This window comes from Hemicordylus capensis, chromosome 15 (assembly GCF_027244095.1).
Source record: "Hemicordylus capensis ecotype Gifberg chromosome 15, rHemCap1.1.pri, whole genome shotgun sequence".
Classification (NCBI taxonomy): domain Eukaryota; kingdom Metazoa; phylum Chordata; class Lepidosauria; order Squamata; family Cordylidae; genus Hemicordylus; species Hemicordylus capensis.
In genome coordinates, this window is record NC_069671.1 from 9,666,413 (window position 1) to 9,682,323 (window position 15,911).

Consider the following 15,911-nt stretch of genomic DNA (forward strand, 5'->3'; position numbering starts at 1 on the left):
CCTCCTCTCTACAGTCTCCCTGACTGCACCGGGTCCTGGCCCTTAAGTCCGAATGCAGACAGGTAAGCACATGGAGGTGGGGGCAGAACCATAGGTCTATTGAACCCTCAGTTCCACGTTATGTACAAATGCGGCATCTGCTTTTTTGTGCAAAATAAAGACATACAGATACATGGAACTTCACTTTGCATGAAATTTGAGTGCCAACCCTATTTCCAACACACAGGGCATAATTAATTTATGGAATTCTCTGCCATGAGATGTGGTGATGGCCACTAGCTTGGATGGTTTTAAAAGGGACCTAGACCCATTCATGGAGGACAGGTCCATCAATGGCTATTAGTCTGGGGGCTGGGGGCCATCTCCAGCCTCAGAGGCAGGATGCCTCTAGATACCAGTTGCAGGGGAACAACAGCAGGAGAGAGGGCATGGCCTCACCTCTTGCCTGTGGGCTTCCCAGAAGCATCTGGTGGGCCACTGTGGGAAACAGGAAGCTGGACTAGATGGGCCTTCCTGGGCGTGATCCAGCAGGGCTGATCTTATGTTCTAGCCCCAATATTCCTCTCCTGGCCAGTCACTGACAGCTCAGTGTATATATGAAGTTGGGGTAAGATGTCAGAAAATTTTTTTAAAAATGGCTAAGAAACATGCATAGTCAGTGCTGCCAAGGGCAACCTGGTTGTATACACTGAGCCCCTTGAACGGGTAGAATCAGATCTTTCTGGAATCAAAAGGGTTATTTTAGAGAGTTTGTATTCCAGCTATCTTAAAAGAAGGTGTTCGAAAAGAGTCCAACCCCACAGAGAAGCAGGTCTAAAGCAGAGCCCATATGGAGCCTGAGACAGACTGTCTTAAAAGACCACAACCTTTTGATCAGCTCAAGGAGGCAGTTGCCAACTGTTCAGATGGCGCTCCGAACGGAACACAAAAGATCAGGGCTGCTGGCATCCCTTCTCCAGGGGAGGATGCTCCTGCTGGGCCAGCAGCTTGTACTTAAACCTTTCGATAGCCATGAGAACAATAGGCGTAGCCCAAGAAAGCCTGCCCTCCCCTCGCCATTTGGAGGCTGAGTGTGTGCAGGTATCTTTCAGGCAGAAAAAGAGAAAGCTGCCCTTTGGATATGGTTGCAGCTGAACTGGCAGCCCCTTTTGCCCTTTCCGTGCTCTCTCTCTCTCTCTCTCTCTCTCTCTCTCTCTCTTTTTCTTCTCCTCCCTCCCTCTCTTCCCCTTCTCTCCATTTTCCTTCCTTCCTTCCTTCCTTCCCTCCCTCTCTTCCCCTTCTCTCCATTTTCCTTCCTTCCTTCCCCTTCCCTCCCTCTCCTTCCTTCCTTCCTTCCCTCCCTTCCCCCTCTCTCCATTTTCCTTTCTTCCTTCCCCTTCCCTCCCTCTCCTTCCTTCCTTCCCTCCCTTCCCCCTCTCTCCATTTTCCTTTCTTCCTTCCCCTTCCCTCCCTCTCCTTCCTTCCTTCCTTCCCTCCCTTCCCCCTCTCTCCATTTTCCTTCCTTCCCCCCTCCCTCTCCCTCTCCTTCCTTCCTTCCCTTCCTTCCATTCTTTCTTTCCTCCCTTCCTATTTCTCCCTCTCTCCTTTCCCTCCCTGGTGAAGAAGACATTATGCAGACTCTCTGTGAACTGAATATTTATGTGGCATTTACCGGGGTTACACTGCTCTTATATTTAATGCTCCCAAGGTGCAAAGAGTGCCACAGTGCCATTTGGGTGTCCCCTTGGGGAAGAGAGCTGGTCTTGTGGTAGGAAGCATGAATTGTCCCCGTTACTAAGCAGGGTCTGCCTTGGTTTGCATTTGGATGGGATACTTCATGTGAGCACTGTAGCTCTCCAGATGTTGCTGAACTACAACTCCCATCACAGCAATGGATGATGGGAGTTGTAGTTCAGCAACGTCTGGAGAGCCACATGTTACCAACCCCTGCCAGAGGGGCTGGGGCATAATTCGGTGGTAAAGCAACTGCATGCTTGCAGGCAGAAGGTCCCAGGTTGGCAGTATCTCTGAGCAGGGCTTTTGGAAATTCTGAGGTCTGTGTAGTCTGAGTCCGCTGCCAGTCTGTGTAGACAATACTGAGCTAGATGGACCAATGGTCAGACTCAGTATAAGGCCGCTCCCTATGTTCCTAGCATGCATAACTGACCCCACTTTTGTAAAAAGGGACCTCAAGATTGGGTGTTTGTGTGTTGAGCCAGCCACAGTCTGCATCAGGAGTCTCAAACTGTGGCCCTCCAGCGGCTGCTCGACTACACCTCCCATGATTCCCACTCACAGTGACCAGTAGTCAGGGAGGATGGGAGTTGTAGGCCAGCATCTCCAGGGGCACCATAGCTTGAGGCCCCTGTCCAGATAGATTTTTCAGAGCATTGAAGGTAGAGTGACCAAACAATTGCCCCAAATGGGGTGCACACACTCATCCCAGGGCTGAGCCCAACAAATAGTTTTCACAAGTTTTTCTAGTGGATTAAAAGCTTGCAAACTCTGTTTGACTGGAGCCATCAATAGGATGAAAGGAACGACTGTGTACACCACAGGCAATGATGCTTCGGTCACACAACCTTCAGCTCCTTTAAATAGCATTATCTGTCTCCCCAAGCATATGATGTTAATGGCGGGCTGTGTTTTTCCTTAACTTGGATTTCGCCTTATTAAAAAGCAAAGAGAAAAGCTCCTTAAGCAGCAGGAAACAGTTTTATGTTTAAAAATAATAATAAAGTTCAGGCGCAAAGCTAGACTTCTTATTTAATTGCACTGCGATGTAAATGTTCCTGTGATTTATTAGCAGAACATTTTGCCTCCTCCGGTTCTGCACGCACAGAATTTTATGTACTTGGTGTCAAAATGGGAATCCATCAGAGAATCCTGAGAATTTTTTTAAAAACAAAACAAAAAAATGCAATCACAATTCTGGAGATCATAAAAAATGCCCTGATGGTGGTTACCATCCACCCATCCACTGATCTGCACCCTTCAGCTATCTATCTGTCTATCTGTCGATATCTGTCTCTGTCAGTCTCTCTCTCTCTCTCTCTCTGTGTCTGTCTGTCAATCCATCCATCCATCTGTCTGTCTGTCTAGCCCTTTCTTTCATGGAGAAGAAGGTGGTGAACATAGGGCTGGCCCCACAATTAGGGGGCCATAGAAAGTGACCACAGGCAGCAGATTACCAGGGCCTTGGGAGGAGTTTCTGCTTCCTGTCTACCACCCCACCCTCACTGGCTGCCCTCCTCCTCCTCCTCCTCCTCCTCCTCTTCCTCCTCCTCAGCAGTGGTTGCAGCCAAGTGTGCTCCCGTGCTCTGGGCAACTGAAAAATGAAAGTGGGGAGCAGAAGGGGGAAGTGTCGCCGTTCTCCAGGGCTTCAGGCAGGGGTCCTGCCCAGCCCGACTTGGAGAGACCAGGGATTGAACCTGGGGCCTTCTGCGTACAAAGCAAAATGCTCTGCCACGGAGCCACGGGTGCTCCTGATGAACATCCCTTCTAGCTGAGTATTGTCTACATTGACTAGCAGAAGCTCTCTGGGGTTTCAGACAGGGGGGGATTCTAGGAACTGAATCTGGGACCTGCTGCAGGCAGGGCAGATGCTCTGCCAGTGAGTGATGGCCCCATCCTCAATACAGGAGTCTTTCCCAGCCCTACGTGGAGATGCTGCCAGGGATTGAACCTGCGGCCTTCTGCACGCGAGGCAGATGCCTTTCCACTGAGCAGTGGCCCCTTTCCTCTGAGATTAGTCTGTTTGGTGATAGGTCTGCAGGAAGGACCACCTGTGTTGTTTTTAAAATGCTGCATCCAACAGCTAGACATTCGTAGATGCTTTATAAGTGGAAGAAGAAATTAAATAGAGCCTCCATGCTCAGAGGCATTATACCTATGAAAGCCAGATGTTAGAGGCCAGCAAAAAGAGGAGGGCAGCTGCCTGCATGCCTTCCTGGCACACTTCCTGGAAGCATCTGGTTGGCCACTGTGGGGAACAGGATGCTGAACCAGATGGACTGTTGGTCTCATCCAGCAAAGCAATCCTCATGTTAGGTTTTGCTGCCTCCACGCTAAACCTTCCAACAGAAAGAGATGCCAAATTAAAGAATACCACATGTAAAAGGAGCACATATCTGCCAGGACCGCAAGAACAAAAAAGAAACGTGCCTAATTTCTTGATTTGCCTTGTGGTAGCAAGCATCAATTCCCCCCTTTGCTAAGCAGGGTCTGCCTTGGTTTGCATTCAGATGGGAGCATTGTAAGATATTCTCCTGAAGGGGATGGGGCCACTCTGGGAAGAGCACTGGCATGCTTGCATGCGGAAGGTTCCAAGTTCCCTCCCTGGCTTCCCCAACATGAGAGAGACTCCAGCCTGCAGCCTTGGAGTAGCCGCTGCCAGCCTGTGTAGAGAATCCTGAGCGAGATGGACCAAGGGTCTGACTCAGTATATGGCAGCTTCCTAGGTTCCCATGTTCCTATACATCCTCCTCATGCAATATTTTCTTGATGATGATGATGATGATGATGATGATGATGATGATGATGATGCATAGATAATTTGACTGACGGGAGCAGTGAATTCTGTGCACCATACATGGGGTTCCCTGGATTGTGGGGCTGGCCTTCTTTTATATTTTCCCGACAATCTGGGATCTGTGCCAGGTTGCCAAGCCAAGACAAGCCAAAAGAAAAAGAAAAAAAGACAAACACAGGAGAGTTGGCATAGTGGTAGCAAGCATGAATTGACTCCTTGCTAAGGGGGGTTTGCCTTGGTCTGCATTTTGATGTGGGCTGCATGTGAGCACTATAAGATATTCCCCTTAAAGGGTGGGGCTATAGCTCCGTGGCAGAGCATCTGCTTGGCATGCGGAAGGTCCCAGGTTCAATCCCTGGCAGCATCTCCAGGTAGGGCTGGGGAAAGACTCCTGGGTTGCAGATGGAGCATCTGCTTTACATGTAGAAGCTCTTTGGGTTCATTCCCTGGCAGCATTTCCAGGGCTGGGAGAGACTCCTGCCAGTAATCTTGGAGAAGCCACTGCCAGTCAGTGTAGACAATACAGAGCTAGATGGACCAAGGGTCTGACTCAGTCTAAGGCAGCTTCCTATCTATCTATCTATCTATTTAAAAAAAGATTATCCCATGCACTTGATGGTTTGGAAAGCAAACAAATATCCCTGCATATTTATAATTCATGGTGTACTATGATATTCCCAACAGGTCTTTGCAGGAGTACGCAGGGTAAAGGGGATTAAATTGTTTCCTTTGGGTCTAGGATTGTGAAACACGATCATCCAACTCTTTAGGAAATTTCTTGGAAAGGCCCTGGATAACAGGCATGAGCGGCCAGGGGCTGAGTCCGCAGCGCCAGCCAAGCGGCAGAGAGGCTGTAAAAACAAAGTAGCCAGCGAAGAGAGGTCTTCCCCGCGCTTGAGTTTACGTCTTCTAGTTCTCCGGGCACCATATAAGCGTCTTCCCGTACGGTTCCATGTCTCTGAAGCACTCGTATCCTAAATTTGGCAGGAGTTATAGGCTGCGGTTAACAGCCCTACAAATCCATCCCGGAGTCCGGAACAACATCCTCTCAGTGGCGTCTGGATTTTGCCGTGGCTCCACATGCCGGCCAGGCGAGGCAGTCGCCTCAGGCAGCAAGTGGTTGGGAAGCCAGGGAGGCGGCATCCCGCAATGAAAAGAGTGGGGAGGAGACAGTGCGCACGGCGGGAGGTGGGGGGGATGAGCTGCCACAGCCCCTATATGTATTTTCCCCCCAGAGACCAGTCAGGAACATGAGGAGCTGCCTCCAACTGAGTCCGACCCTGGATCCATCTATCCCAGCATGGTCTGCACGGTCTGGCAGAGGCTCTCCAAGGCAGACTCTCCAAGCAGGCATCTCTCTCCGATGCTGCCAGGGATTGAACCCGGAACCTTCTGCATGCCAAGCAGAAGGTCTTCCACCAGGCGTGCAGCCAGGCAAGCGGCAGCCTGGGTCCAGCCCCGCTCGGTGGCCCCCCTTCCGCGCCCGGGCCACAGAGAGCTGGCTCGACCTCTCAGCAGTCTGGACCAACTGTGCAGAGTTTTAAAACCCACCAGGCCCCCACAGCAAATAAAATCGAAGAAGCCTCTCCAAAAAGATGGGTCTTCGGATGTTTCTTAAAAACCCTGAGTGACGGATCATGGTGAAGTTCTTCAGGGAGGGCAATCCAAATTTGAGGGGCCATACCCCAAAAGGCCCTGCCTCTAGTCCCCGCCAACTGAATCTCAGTCAGTGGTGGGACTGGGAACATGGATGGAGATGTAGCATAGCGACAAACTTGCCTACTCACAAGCTAGAGTCACAGGCAGAATCCTGATCTAAGCTACCTTCCGTGCCCATCAGCTAATAGTCACCAGCTCTCAGTGCTCATTGAGGAAACATCTTCTAGCCAGCTTTGTGCACCAAGGAAATATCATAAGAACATAAGAACAGCCCTGCTGGATCAGGCCCAAGAATGCCCACCTAGTCCAGCATCCTGTTTTGCACAGTGGCCCACCAGATGCTGCTGAAGCCACAGGCAGGAGTTGAGGGCATGCCCTCTCTCCTGCTGTTACTCCCCTGCAACTGGTACCCAGAGGCCCCCCCGCCCCCGAGGCTGGAGGTGGCCTATAGCCCTCCGACTAGTAGCCATCAACAGACCTCTCCTCCATGAAGTTATCCAAACCCTTCTTAAAGCCATCCAGGTTGCTGGCTGTCACCATGTCTTGTGGCAGAGAATTCCACAAGTTGATTATGCGTTGTGTGAACAATTATTTCCATTTGTTGGTTCTAAATTCCTTGGCAATCAATTTCATGGAATGACCCCTGGTTCTAGTGTTATGTGAGAGGGAGAAGAACTTCTCTCTATCCACCCATCTCAACAAAAGACTAGAGTAGCCATCTTCTCTTCACACCATCACCATCACAGTATTCTGTCTACCTGAGCAACCTTATGGATGAAATTCATTCATACATACATTCCATATGGATGATATTTTTTAATAAATCTGGCAGTATTCCTTAGGACCTGAAGAAGAAATATAGGTGGCACTCTGCTACAAACAGCCCTGAGAAATGCTGTTGAGCTTTTTAATTTAATAAATGCCAGCCCTCAGTCTTTAACAGAACAGAGGGTTTTCCGGGAAGAATGGAAGAGGATTTCATCCATATGCTACATCCAACACAGCCTATGGATGCAAGTCAATAGCTGCATGTTTCTGGCAAAAGTGTTCAGAAGGGAAGAAGGGTTCATTGCTGGGAGGGGTGTGTGTGCAATCCCCCCCCCTCCCCCCTCCCCAGTTAAACAACTTTGGGAAACTATGCAAATATTGGCAACAGAGCATACACTGGGTTAGAACACTCTGTGAGGAGAGAGACACGCACTGAGAAAATGCAGAGCCAGGATTTAATGACCTCTGGGAAAGCCACCCCTCCTATCCACACTTCTCGCTTTTCCTGTTAATTGTAGCTGTTCCCTCCTTAACTGGGCCATTCAGCTCCAAGGGTCCTGGCAACTGAAATGAGGAATTGGATTCCCAAAGGCCAGAATTATATCATGTTGAAATGTTACATCTCTGCTCTTGTGCAACCTGCCGATCCTTGGCTCCAGTTAGGGCCACTTCCTTTCCATGCCAATATATATATTTATTTACTTACTAACTTACTTATTTGATTTCTATACCGCCCTTCCAAAAATGGCCCAGGGCGGTTGACTCATAGAAATAACAAATAAATAAGATGGATCCCTGTCCCCAAAGGGCTCACAGTCTAAAAATATATATGATGCCACCCAGAGTTAACTTCATACAACTGGGTTACAGGTAGCAACTCAGTAATCCACCAGTTTGGGGCAGAAATTCAGCCGTGCCTCCATCAGGCAGGTTTGGACATCTTGTGGAATCGTGGCTTATGAACACAGGGATTTAGGAAGCTGCCTTCTACCGAGTCAGACCCTTGGTCTGTCTAGTTCAGTATTGTCTACCCAGACTGGCAGAGGCTTCTCCAAGGTTGCAGGCAGGAGTCGCTCTCAGACCTACCTGGAGATATTGCCATGGAAGGTGCTTGGGACCTTCTATAAGGTTCTACGCAATACGATAAGGACAGTGGAAACCATGAGGAGAGAAAAGGAGACTGTAGGCAACCTTCGCTCTTCCCTTCCTCTCCTGCCACTTTCAAAAGAGTTTTGGGTCATGGCTCAGTGGAAGAGCACCCGCTTGCATGCAGGAGGTCCCAGGTTCAATCCCTGGCAGCATCTCCAGGTAGGGCAGGGAGAGACTCCTGCCTGAAACCTTGGAAAGCAGCTGTCAGTCAGTGCAGACAATACTGAGCTAGATGGACCAATGGCCGGACTCGATATAAGGCATCATCCTATGTTCCTAGAGCTTGCAGTGGTTGGTTCTGAAAAGATATTAGTGCCCATCAGTGAAATGGGGTGAGGCAGCTTTAGGCATCTTGCCTCAGGTTCCACAGTACCTTGGGCCACCCCTGTGTGTGAGCATGTGTATACACACACATACACAACACACACACACAACACACACACACAACACACACAATGAGTAGGTTGCAGAAGACTGGAATCAGGGAGAGCCTCTCTGTTACCATACCTTCAGTGGTACGACTTGCATGAGAATCGCAAAGTTGGTGAGATGGTTGCACAAGCAGACGGAGTAGTTGAGATCCCCACCGGCACGCACACAGCCTTCGGTCGACCAAACGCCAGCCTTGCTGTTGCTGCAAAGTACAAATGGGTTTTATGTCACATTACACTTCAGTCATTGTGAACACTCCAGCACCAATTCTCTGAGGCAGTGTATGAAAACCAAAGTTCAGAGCAGATGGAAATACAATGGCCTTTGAATCTGGGTGGGATGTGGGTTACCAACATGGAGGTGATTGTGTGGACTCATGCCCAAGGTAGTGTATGGCCCAAGATTCCCACTTTGGCGGACCAGGGAGAGGGAAGGGCTCCCCTGCCCTGAGACCAGAGGTGGCTGGGCCACGGCTCAGAAATAGTCTGCAAGACGATTCATGGCTTCAGGATTTATGCTCAGGTTCGTCAACTGATGGTTTCACGTCTATGTCCGAAAGGGCCCTAAGGCAAAAGCTTTTTAAAATTTCATTTCATATTTAAACTTTTCCTTTGCAAAACTCTGGCTACGTAAAGTTTAGAAGATGGGGTTCTCCGCAGGAGCCTAACCGGCCTCTCCCCGAATCAGCTGTCCACACAACTACCAGTTCCGAAACCGAGCCGGTTAACAACAACAACAACAACAACTTTCGCAGTTGCTCTTGAACAACAAATACAGAGTATTAACATTTATTTTCTCCTGAAATTCAGCTGAAGTATGGGACTGAGTCTAGAGACCTGGTCCAAAGTGTGATTACAGTCCTAATCCATATGGTGATGTTCATCATAAATGAGTTCCAGCTTCCCTTTTATCCAGATGTGAGTAAGAAATCCTCATACTTAGAGTAATAATGGACTAGTAATCTGTTTTCTTTTTATTGCTGATGATTTCATTATTTTGACTGTTCCCATGAATCCAATGGGGAGGGGTGGGGTGGAGCAGTCTACTCCTCTGTTACTGCATCCATTAAAAAGGTTCAGTTCTCTGATCAGATTGGAAAGAATTCACATTAACTATGTCACGTACCTGTAATCCAGAAAGGCACAGTAAAGCTTCACATCGTTGCTTTGGTTCACAACTTGTATCCGCTGTAAAGGAGACTGAAAGGAAAGAAAGATGTTTCAGCAGTGGTGAAAATGATGGTATCACTTTGGATCAAGCAAATGCACAAAAAACCTATTTAGAATCAACAATTAATCACAATGTCAAACAGAGCCCAATAATATAATACTGATATTTAATATGATAGTGATAAAACGACATACCACACAATTAAAAAGCATCCTGACTCCATTAATAATGATTTCCCTCAAAAAATAATATATGTCCATTAGGGGTGTGCAGAACCGGTTCAAATGGAAACCGGTTCGATTTGAACCAGCCCGATTCGACCAGTTCAACCTTGAACTGGACGGGCCGCCCAAAAGAGGGGGCTGGTGGTCCTAGTTTGAACTGAACCAGTCCCAGTTCGGATCAAACTGCTTTGGCCTGGTTCAGCTGGTTCGACCCGGTTTGACAGCACAAACCCAACTGGGGCCATGCAACAGTTTGTGGAGGGCAGCTGGGGGAGAGCACTGCCAGCGAGCGTAAATAAAAGAGAGGAGTGGCACCAATTCAGGAAGTGGCGGCGAGCTGCAAAGGAGCAGGTATGCACCTCCTCTCCTCCATTTTAAAGGGGCCAGGGATGTGTTTCAAACCGGGTGTCAAATCGCAATTCATGCACATCTCTAATCTGCTTTGCATGCAGAAGGTCCCAGTTTCAAACCTGGAGCCACTGTCAGTCGATGTAGGCAATAGTGAGCTAGTTGTGGCTAGAGTGCTGGACTAGGACCAGGGAGACCCGAGTTCAAATCCCCATTCAGCCATGAGACTTGCTGGGTGACTCTGGGCCAGTCACTTCTCTCTAGGCCTAACCTAATTCACAGGGTTGTTATGAGGAGAAACTTAAGTATGTAGTACACCGCTCTGGGCTCCTTGGAGGAAGAGCGGGATATAAATGTGATGATGATGATGATGATGATGATGATGATGATGATGATGATGATGTTCTGTCTTGGTATAAGGCAGCTTCTTATGCAGTTCCCCCAAATAAGAGTACAAGAGCCTCAAGCGCGAAATACGACATGCCAGCCAAATCCAAGTTACATTCCTTCAAGTGTCTGTGTGTTTCTTTTCCTTTTTCCCCCTTTACCCTTCTTTTAATGATTTATCTTACTAAAGAAATTTCTGATGAATTATCAGCCCCGCTTGTTGTTACAACACAGAGCTGGTTGCACCAGTTTTGAATGCAGGAGGAGAGAATTCCTCCTCCCAGGGTGTACAGGAGTCACTGGGTGTTGATAACAATGCGTTTATGGGAAATCTCCCGCAAGACCAAACAAGGAAGAGTCAGGCACGGACAGCCCAGTCCTCTCTGCATCTGCTGATAAATTATGCCTTTTCTCTTCCAAGGGACACACAGTTGGATCTCTGTTACCCGGCATCTCTGGACTGCCGTCCAACAGATAAGCTTCCTAACCGAACTGTTCCTTCCCCACCTCTCTGTTCTTTCAAAAGAGATTTCATAAAGAACGTTCTTCCTATTTAGAACAAAATAAGACCCAACACGGTATTCTCCAGTTCTTTGGCAAGGGAGAGGTTGCTGAAGTTCCTGTGAGGCTTCATTATAGATAGAACAGATTGCATCTAGAGGTCAAGGGGAAAAAAGTATAAATCATGACATCGGATGAAACAACGCAGACCTGTTAACTTGACGGATCGGGAGAGCTACCTGGTCTAATTTTGTGACGTACAACTAGTTTATGGAATCCACTGCCACTAGGGAGGAGAGCTGGTCTTGTGGCAGCAAGCATGAATGGTCCCCTCTGCTAAGCAGGCTCCACCCTGGTTTGCATTTGAATGGGAGACCACATGTGTGAGCACTGTGAGACATTCCGCTTAGGGGAAGAGGAGAGCTGGTCTTGTGGTAGCAAGCATGACTTGTCCCCTTAGCTAAGTAGAGTCTCCCCTGGTTGCATTTCAGTGGGAGACTCCATGTATGAGAACTGTAAGAGAGTCCCCTTCAGGGATGGAGCTGCTCTGGGAAGAGCATCTAGGTTCCAAGGTCCCTCCCTGGCAGCATCTCCAAGATAGGGCTGAGAGAGGTTCCTGCCTGCAACCTTGAAGAAGCCACTGCCAGTCTGTGAGGACAATACTGGGCTAGAAAGACCAATGGTCTGACTCAGTAAATGGCAGCTTCCTATGTCCCTATGAAGGGGCTGCTCTGGGAAGAGTGCTTAGCTGCATGCAGAAGGTCCCAAGTTCTCTCCCTGGCATCTCCAAGATAGGTCTGAGAAAGACTCCTGCCTGCAACCTACACTGAAAGTCCATGTAGACCACGGTTTCTTAACCTTGGGCCCCAGATGTTGTTGGACTACAACTCCCAGAATCCCCAGCCACAAAGGTCATGTCTGGGGATTCTGGGAGTTATAGTCCAACAACATCTGGGGGCCCAAGGTTAAGAAAACCTGGTGTAGACAATACTGAGCTGGATGGACCAATGGTCTGACTTGGTAGAAGGCAGCTTTCCTATGTTCCTAGCCGTGATGTTGGTCACTTGCTTAGAGAGCTTCAACAAGGATTTGGGGAAATCGGGCAAGCCAAATGCTCTCAAACTGGATCCTCAGCTGCTGAAGTTCCCACCATACCCGGACATAAGGGTCTTTGGTCTCTATGTTGGCCCTCTGTTTGTTTGACTGAAAGAAACCAAGAGAAATGTATGTGCATATACATATGGCCTCCTGAATGCACCACATTCTACAGCATCTCCCACATCTACTGACAATTGGTGTCAATATGCTGATGTGTTTTTAGGCAAATGAAAGGGCAGCAAATGACTCACCCTACAGGTGAGTGGACGGTGGTGGTTGTTGGGGCTTTCAAGATGGGAGTCGCCTAGTGGCTTGGTCCCCAACCCAAAGGTTCACCTATTGTCCTCACTTCATCTGTTGGTCTGAATCCACCCCTTGTGTTTATGGAAGGAGACCTGGTCTTGTGGTAGCAAGCATGAATTGTCGCCTTTGCTAGGCAGGGTCCACCCTGGTTACATTTGAATGGGAGACTTGTGTGAGCACTGGAAGAAATTCCCCTTAGGGGATGGAGCCACTCTGGGAAGAGCATCTGTATGCTGGCATGCAGAAGGTTCCAAGTTCCCTCCCTGGCAGCATCTCCAAGATAGGGCCGAGAGAGGTTCCTGCCTGCAACCTTGGAGAAGCCGCTGCCAGTCTGGGTAGACAATACTGAGCTAGATGGACCAAGGGTCTGACTCAGTATAAGGCAGCTTCCTTGATGATCCTGAACTGGCAGCAGCCTACTGGATCCACATTCCGCTACTAGCGCTGTACTTTACTGGAAGTCGTTTTTATGCACAAAGAGGTTCATAGACAATTGCTTCACATTTGGCTCCCCAAATACATATTTCCCGGACAGCATTCTGTTCCAGGCCGAGACCTTCAGAAGTGTACTGGCCAAGCATGGCCTGAGTGGTGGCCGGATCAAAGCTGGCCAGAAGCACAGACAGCTGGCTGTTGGTTACAGGTCAGACGGGCTGCAGGACAAACCAAGAAGCACAGCATTCGGAAATTTGCTCCAGCAATGGTATGGTCCTGCCCGAGAGACTAGGAACTGCAGCATAGGTATCTCAAACTCCAGCCCTTGCCTGGACCTAAAAGAGCTGTGCTCTAGTCCAAAGCTTTAGCAGAGCTGGAAGAAGCTCCCACAGCCCTCAGACATGCTGTGGTAGTAGAGGGGGCCCTTCTGATGCTGCAGACAGTTCTGAAGATGGATCTTTTAAATGGATCCAATGCCCTCTCTCTGAATTGGCTTTACCCACACGGTTCCAGAATGAGAGCAAAAAGCATTGCCCTCACCCGGATCTGGCTTTCTGGTCATCATCATATCATCACTTGGTGTCATCAGGAAGTTAAGAGTGAGGGCAATCCTTCCTCTGAAGCCTTGTGGAGAGAAGGGGGAGGCATTCACCAGCAGCCAGAGGTAACATAGGAAACATAGGAAGCTGCCATTTACTGAGTCAGACCATTGGTCTATCTAGCTCAGTATTGTCTTCACAGACTGGCAGCGGCTTCTCCAAGGTTGTAGGCAGGAATCTCTCTCAGCCCTATCTTGGAGAAGCCAGGGAGGGAACTTGAAACCTTCTGATCTTCCCAGAGTGGCTCCATCCCCTAAGGGGAATATCTTACAAGGCTTACACTTCTAGTCTCCCATTCAGATGTAACCAGGGTGGACCCTGCTTAGCTAAGGAGACAAGTCATGCTTGCTACCACAAGACCAGCTCTCCTGCCATATCTGGAGGTGCGATTAGCACCGCTGATAAATTCAATCCTTGCTTTACCCCTGTTTGCATCCTATCCTCATATCATCTAGGGTAGCTCCCTGATTCTTCCCTTATTTATTTATTTATTGTATTTGTTTAGTACATTTATATACTGCCCCACACAAAAAAGTCCCTGGGCGGTCATGGCAGCTGCTTCGAGGTTCTCCCTGGAATGGCTCCAGGACCCCACCTTCCGCATCAGCTATCACACCCCACCTCTGAAAATGGGGAGGGTCCGAGTCCTGGGCTATGATGGAGGATGAGCCACATCTGTGATTCACAATCCATAGTTACACAACGATCCTAATGATTCCAAAATTTACGCAGCCAAGTAAAGTTGTTATCGGTCCTACTAGAAGATTGTCCATGAATCAGAACTTTTCCTATTCTGACAGCAATGGTCTATACACAGAATATCGCTTGTATTGTGCCTGTAATCTTTCAGAGGAAAAGCAATTAGAAGAATTCTATGGATTCCACAAAGTGATTCTAGCTGTACCGCAGAGAGTTAGACACCAAATTATTTTTTTTTTTTGCAGCGCAATTTCAGCAGAGAAAATAGCAATCACGGTGTGATTACATAACAGTTCTAAACAACTCTTAATTTGAAAACAAAAATCTGGAAAGAACATATCAAGATCAAGCTGGCTGCATTTTTCATTATGTATCTTAGCAAAATGTTTTTGCAAAACTAACAACGCAGCTGCACTTTTAACCCCTCCAATGAAAGCGAGCAAATCTCTCTGCATGAAAACAAACCCATCTTCGGCCATAAAGGCTTGGGATCCACCCAAGTCTATCAATTTAGCCCTTTCTGTACCTAAAAGCAGGAAAGAAGATGGAACACAGATCCATAAATGGAATGCCTCTGTTTAAACCCAGATTGCTGTTTTGGGAGATAATAGTCCTATTTCTCACCTCTGTCTTTCAATATCCTTTCAGGGTAAATAAGAAATGTGCAATTTTATTTATTTATTTTTTTAAAAACCCTCCCTCTCAAATGATATTTGGGCTTCATCCATGAAACCAGTGTTGCTTTTCTGAGCATTCTAAATTGGCTGACAAGGCTTTGGTGTATGTGTGTTCACACAGTGGCATCATCCCCAAGGACAGATGGGGCAGAATGGAGCTGATTTGGCTGCCTTGACCTCACTTAGCTGGAATGTCCCCGCAGCTTCTACAAGAGAAAATAGGAAAGAGCTAATTGTAGATGTCTGGCTGCCAAGACGAACAGATGCAATGGAGGAAAGGGATTCTGTGCTTTTAATAATTGTATAGATAGGGGGGATTCAGTTTTGACAAGTGCAACATACTATGTGTGGGGGAGGAAAGTTGCACGGGTGGGAGAAATCCCCTGCATTCCTTTATTGTTACATTGCACCTTGCTCTTGCTTCAAGGAGCTCAGGATGGCATAAATGTGTCCTCCGACATCATCATCACAACATCCCTGTGGCTAAGAGAGAAGCTGAAAAGCACCCTGTGTGAGCTTAATGACTGAGTGTGGATTTGAACCTGCAAACCCCTTCACGTGATCACACAACCAGGGTTAGGGGCAGAAAACCCAGGGTTTGCATGCACCTGTGAGCCAGGGCAACTCCCCCAAGCCCAAGCTGTCCAAAACCAGGTAACCCTAAAACTGTCCTTTGATCTTAACCCAGGTTAGTGCACAGCAGGGCACCTGGTACCTGGGTTTGTTGACTGGGTGTCTGCTTTCATTTATGTATCCCCTGCTAACTGAACAAAGAGGCACCTTTTAAAAGTGGTGATTCTCTTTATTTAGCAGAAGGAGAGCAACTGGTCATAAGATCAGCCCTGCTGGATCAGGCCCATCTAGTCCAGCATCCTGTTTCGCACAGTGGCCCACCAGATGCCGCTGGAAGCCACAGACAGGAGTTGAGGGAGTGCCCTCTCTCCTGCCATTA

General features: G+C 48.3%; 1 protein-coding gene across 6 annotated transcripts in view; it reads right to left on the reverse strand.

Moving 5' to 3' along the window:
* Positions 1-15,911, reverse strand: part of ADGRD1 (adhesion G protein-coupled receptor D1) — a 218,311-nt gene that overhangs the window by 92,975 nt on the left and 109,425 nt on the right. For all 6 annotated transcript variants that reach the window (XM_053280100.1, XM_053280102.1, XM_053280099.1 and 3 more), the window contains 2 exons: positions 9,644-9,717; positions 8,594-8,720 (listed from right to left, as the gene is read on the reverse strand). In XM_053280100.1, coding sequence (XP_053136075.1) covers positions 8,594-8,720; positions 9,644-9,717 — 201 coding nt within the window. The remainder of the gene's footprint in view (positions 1-8,593; positions 8,721-9,643; positions 9,718-15,911) is intronic.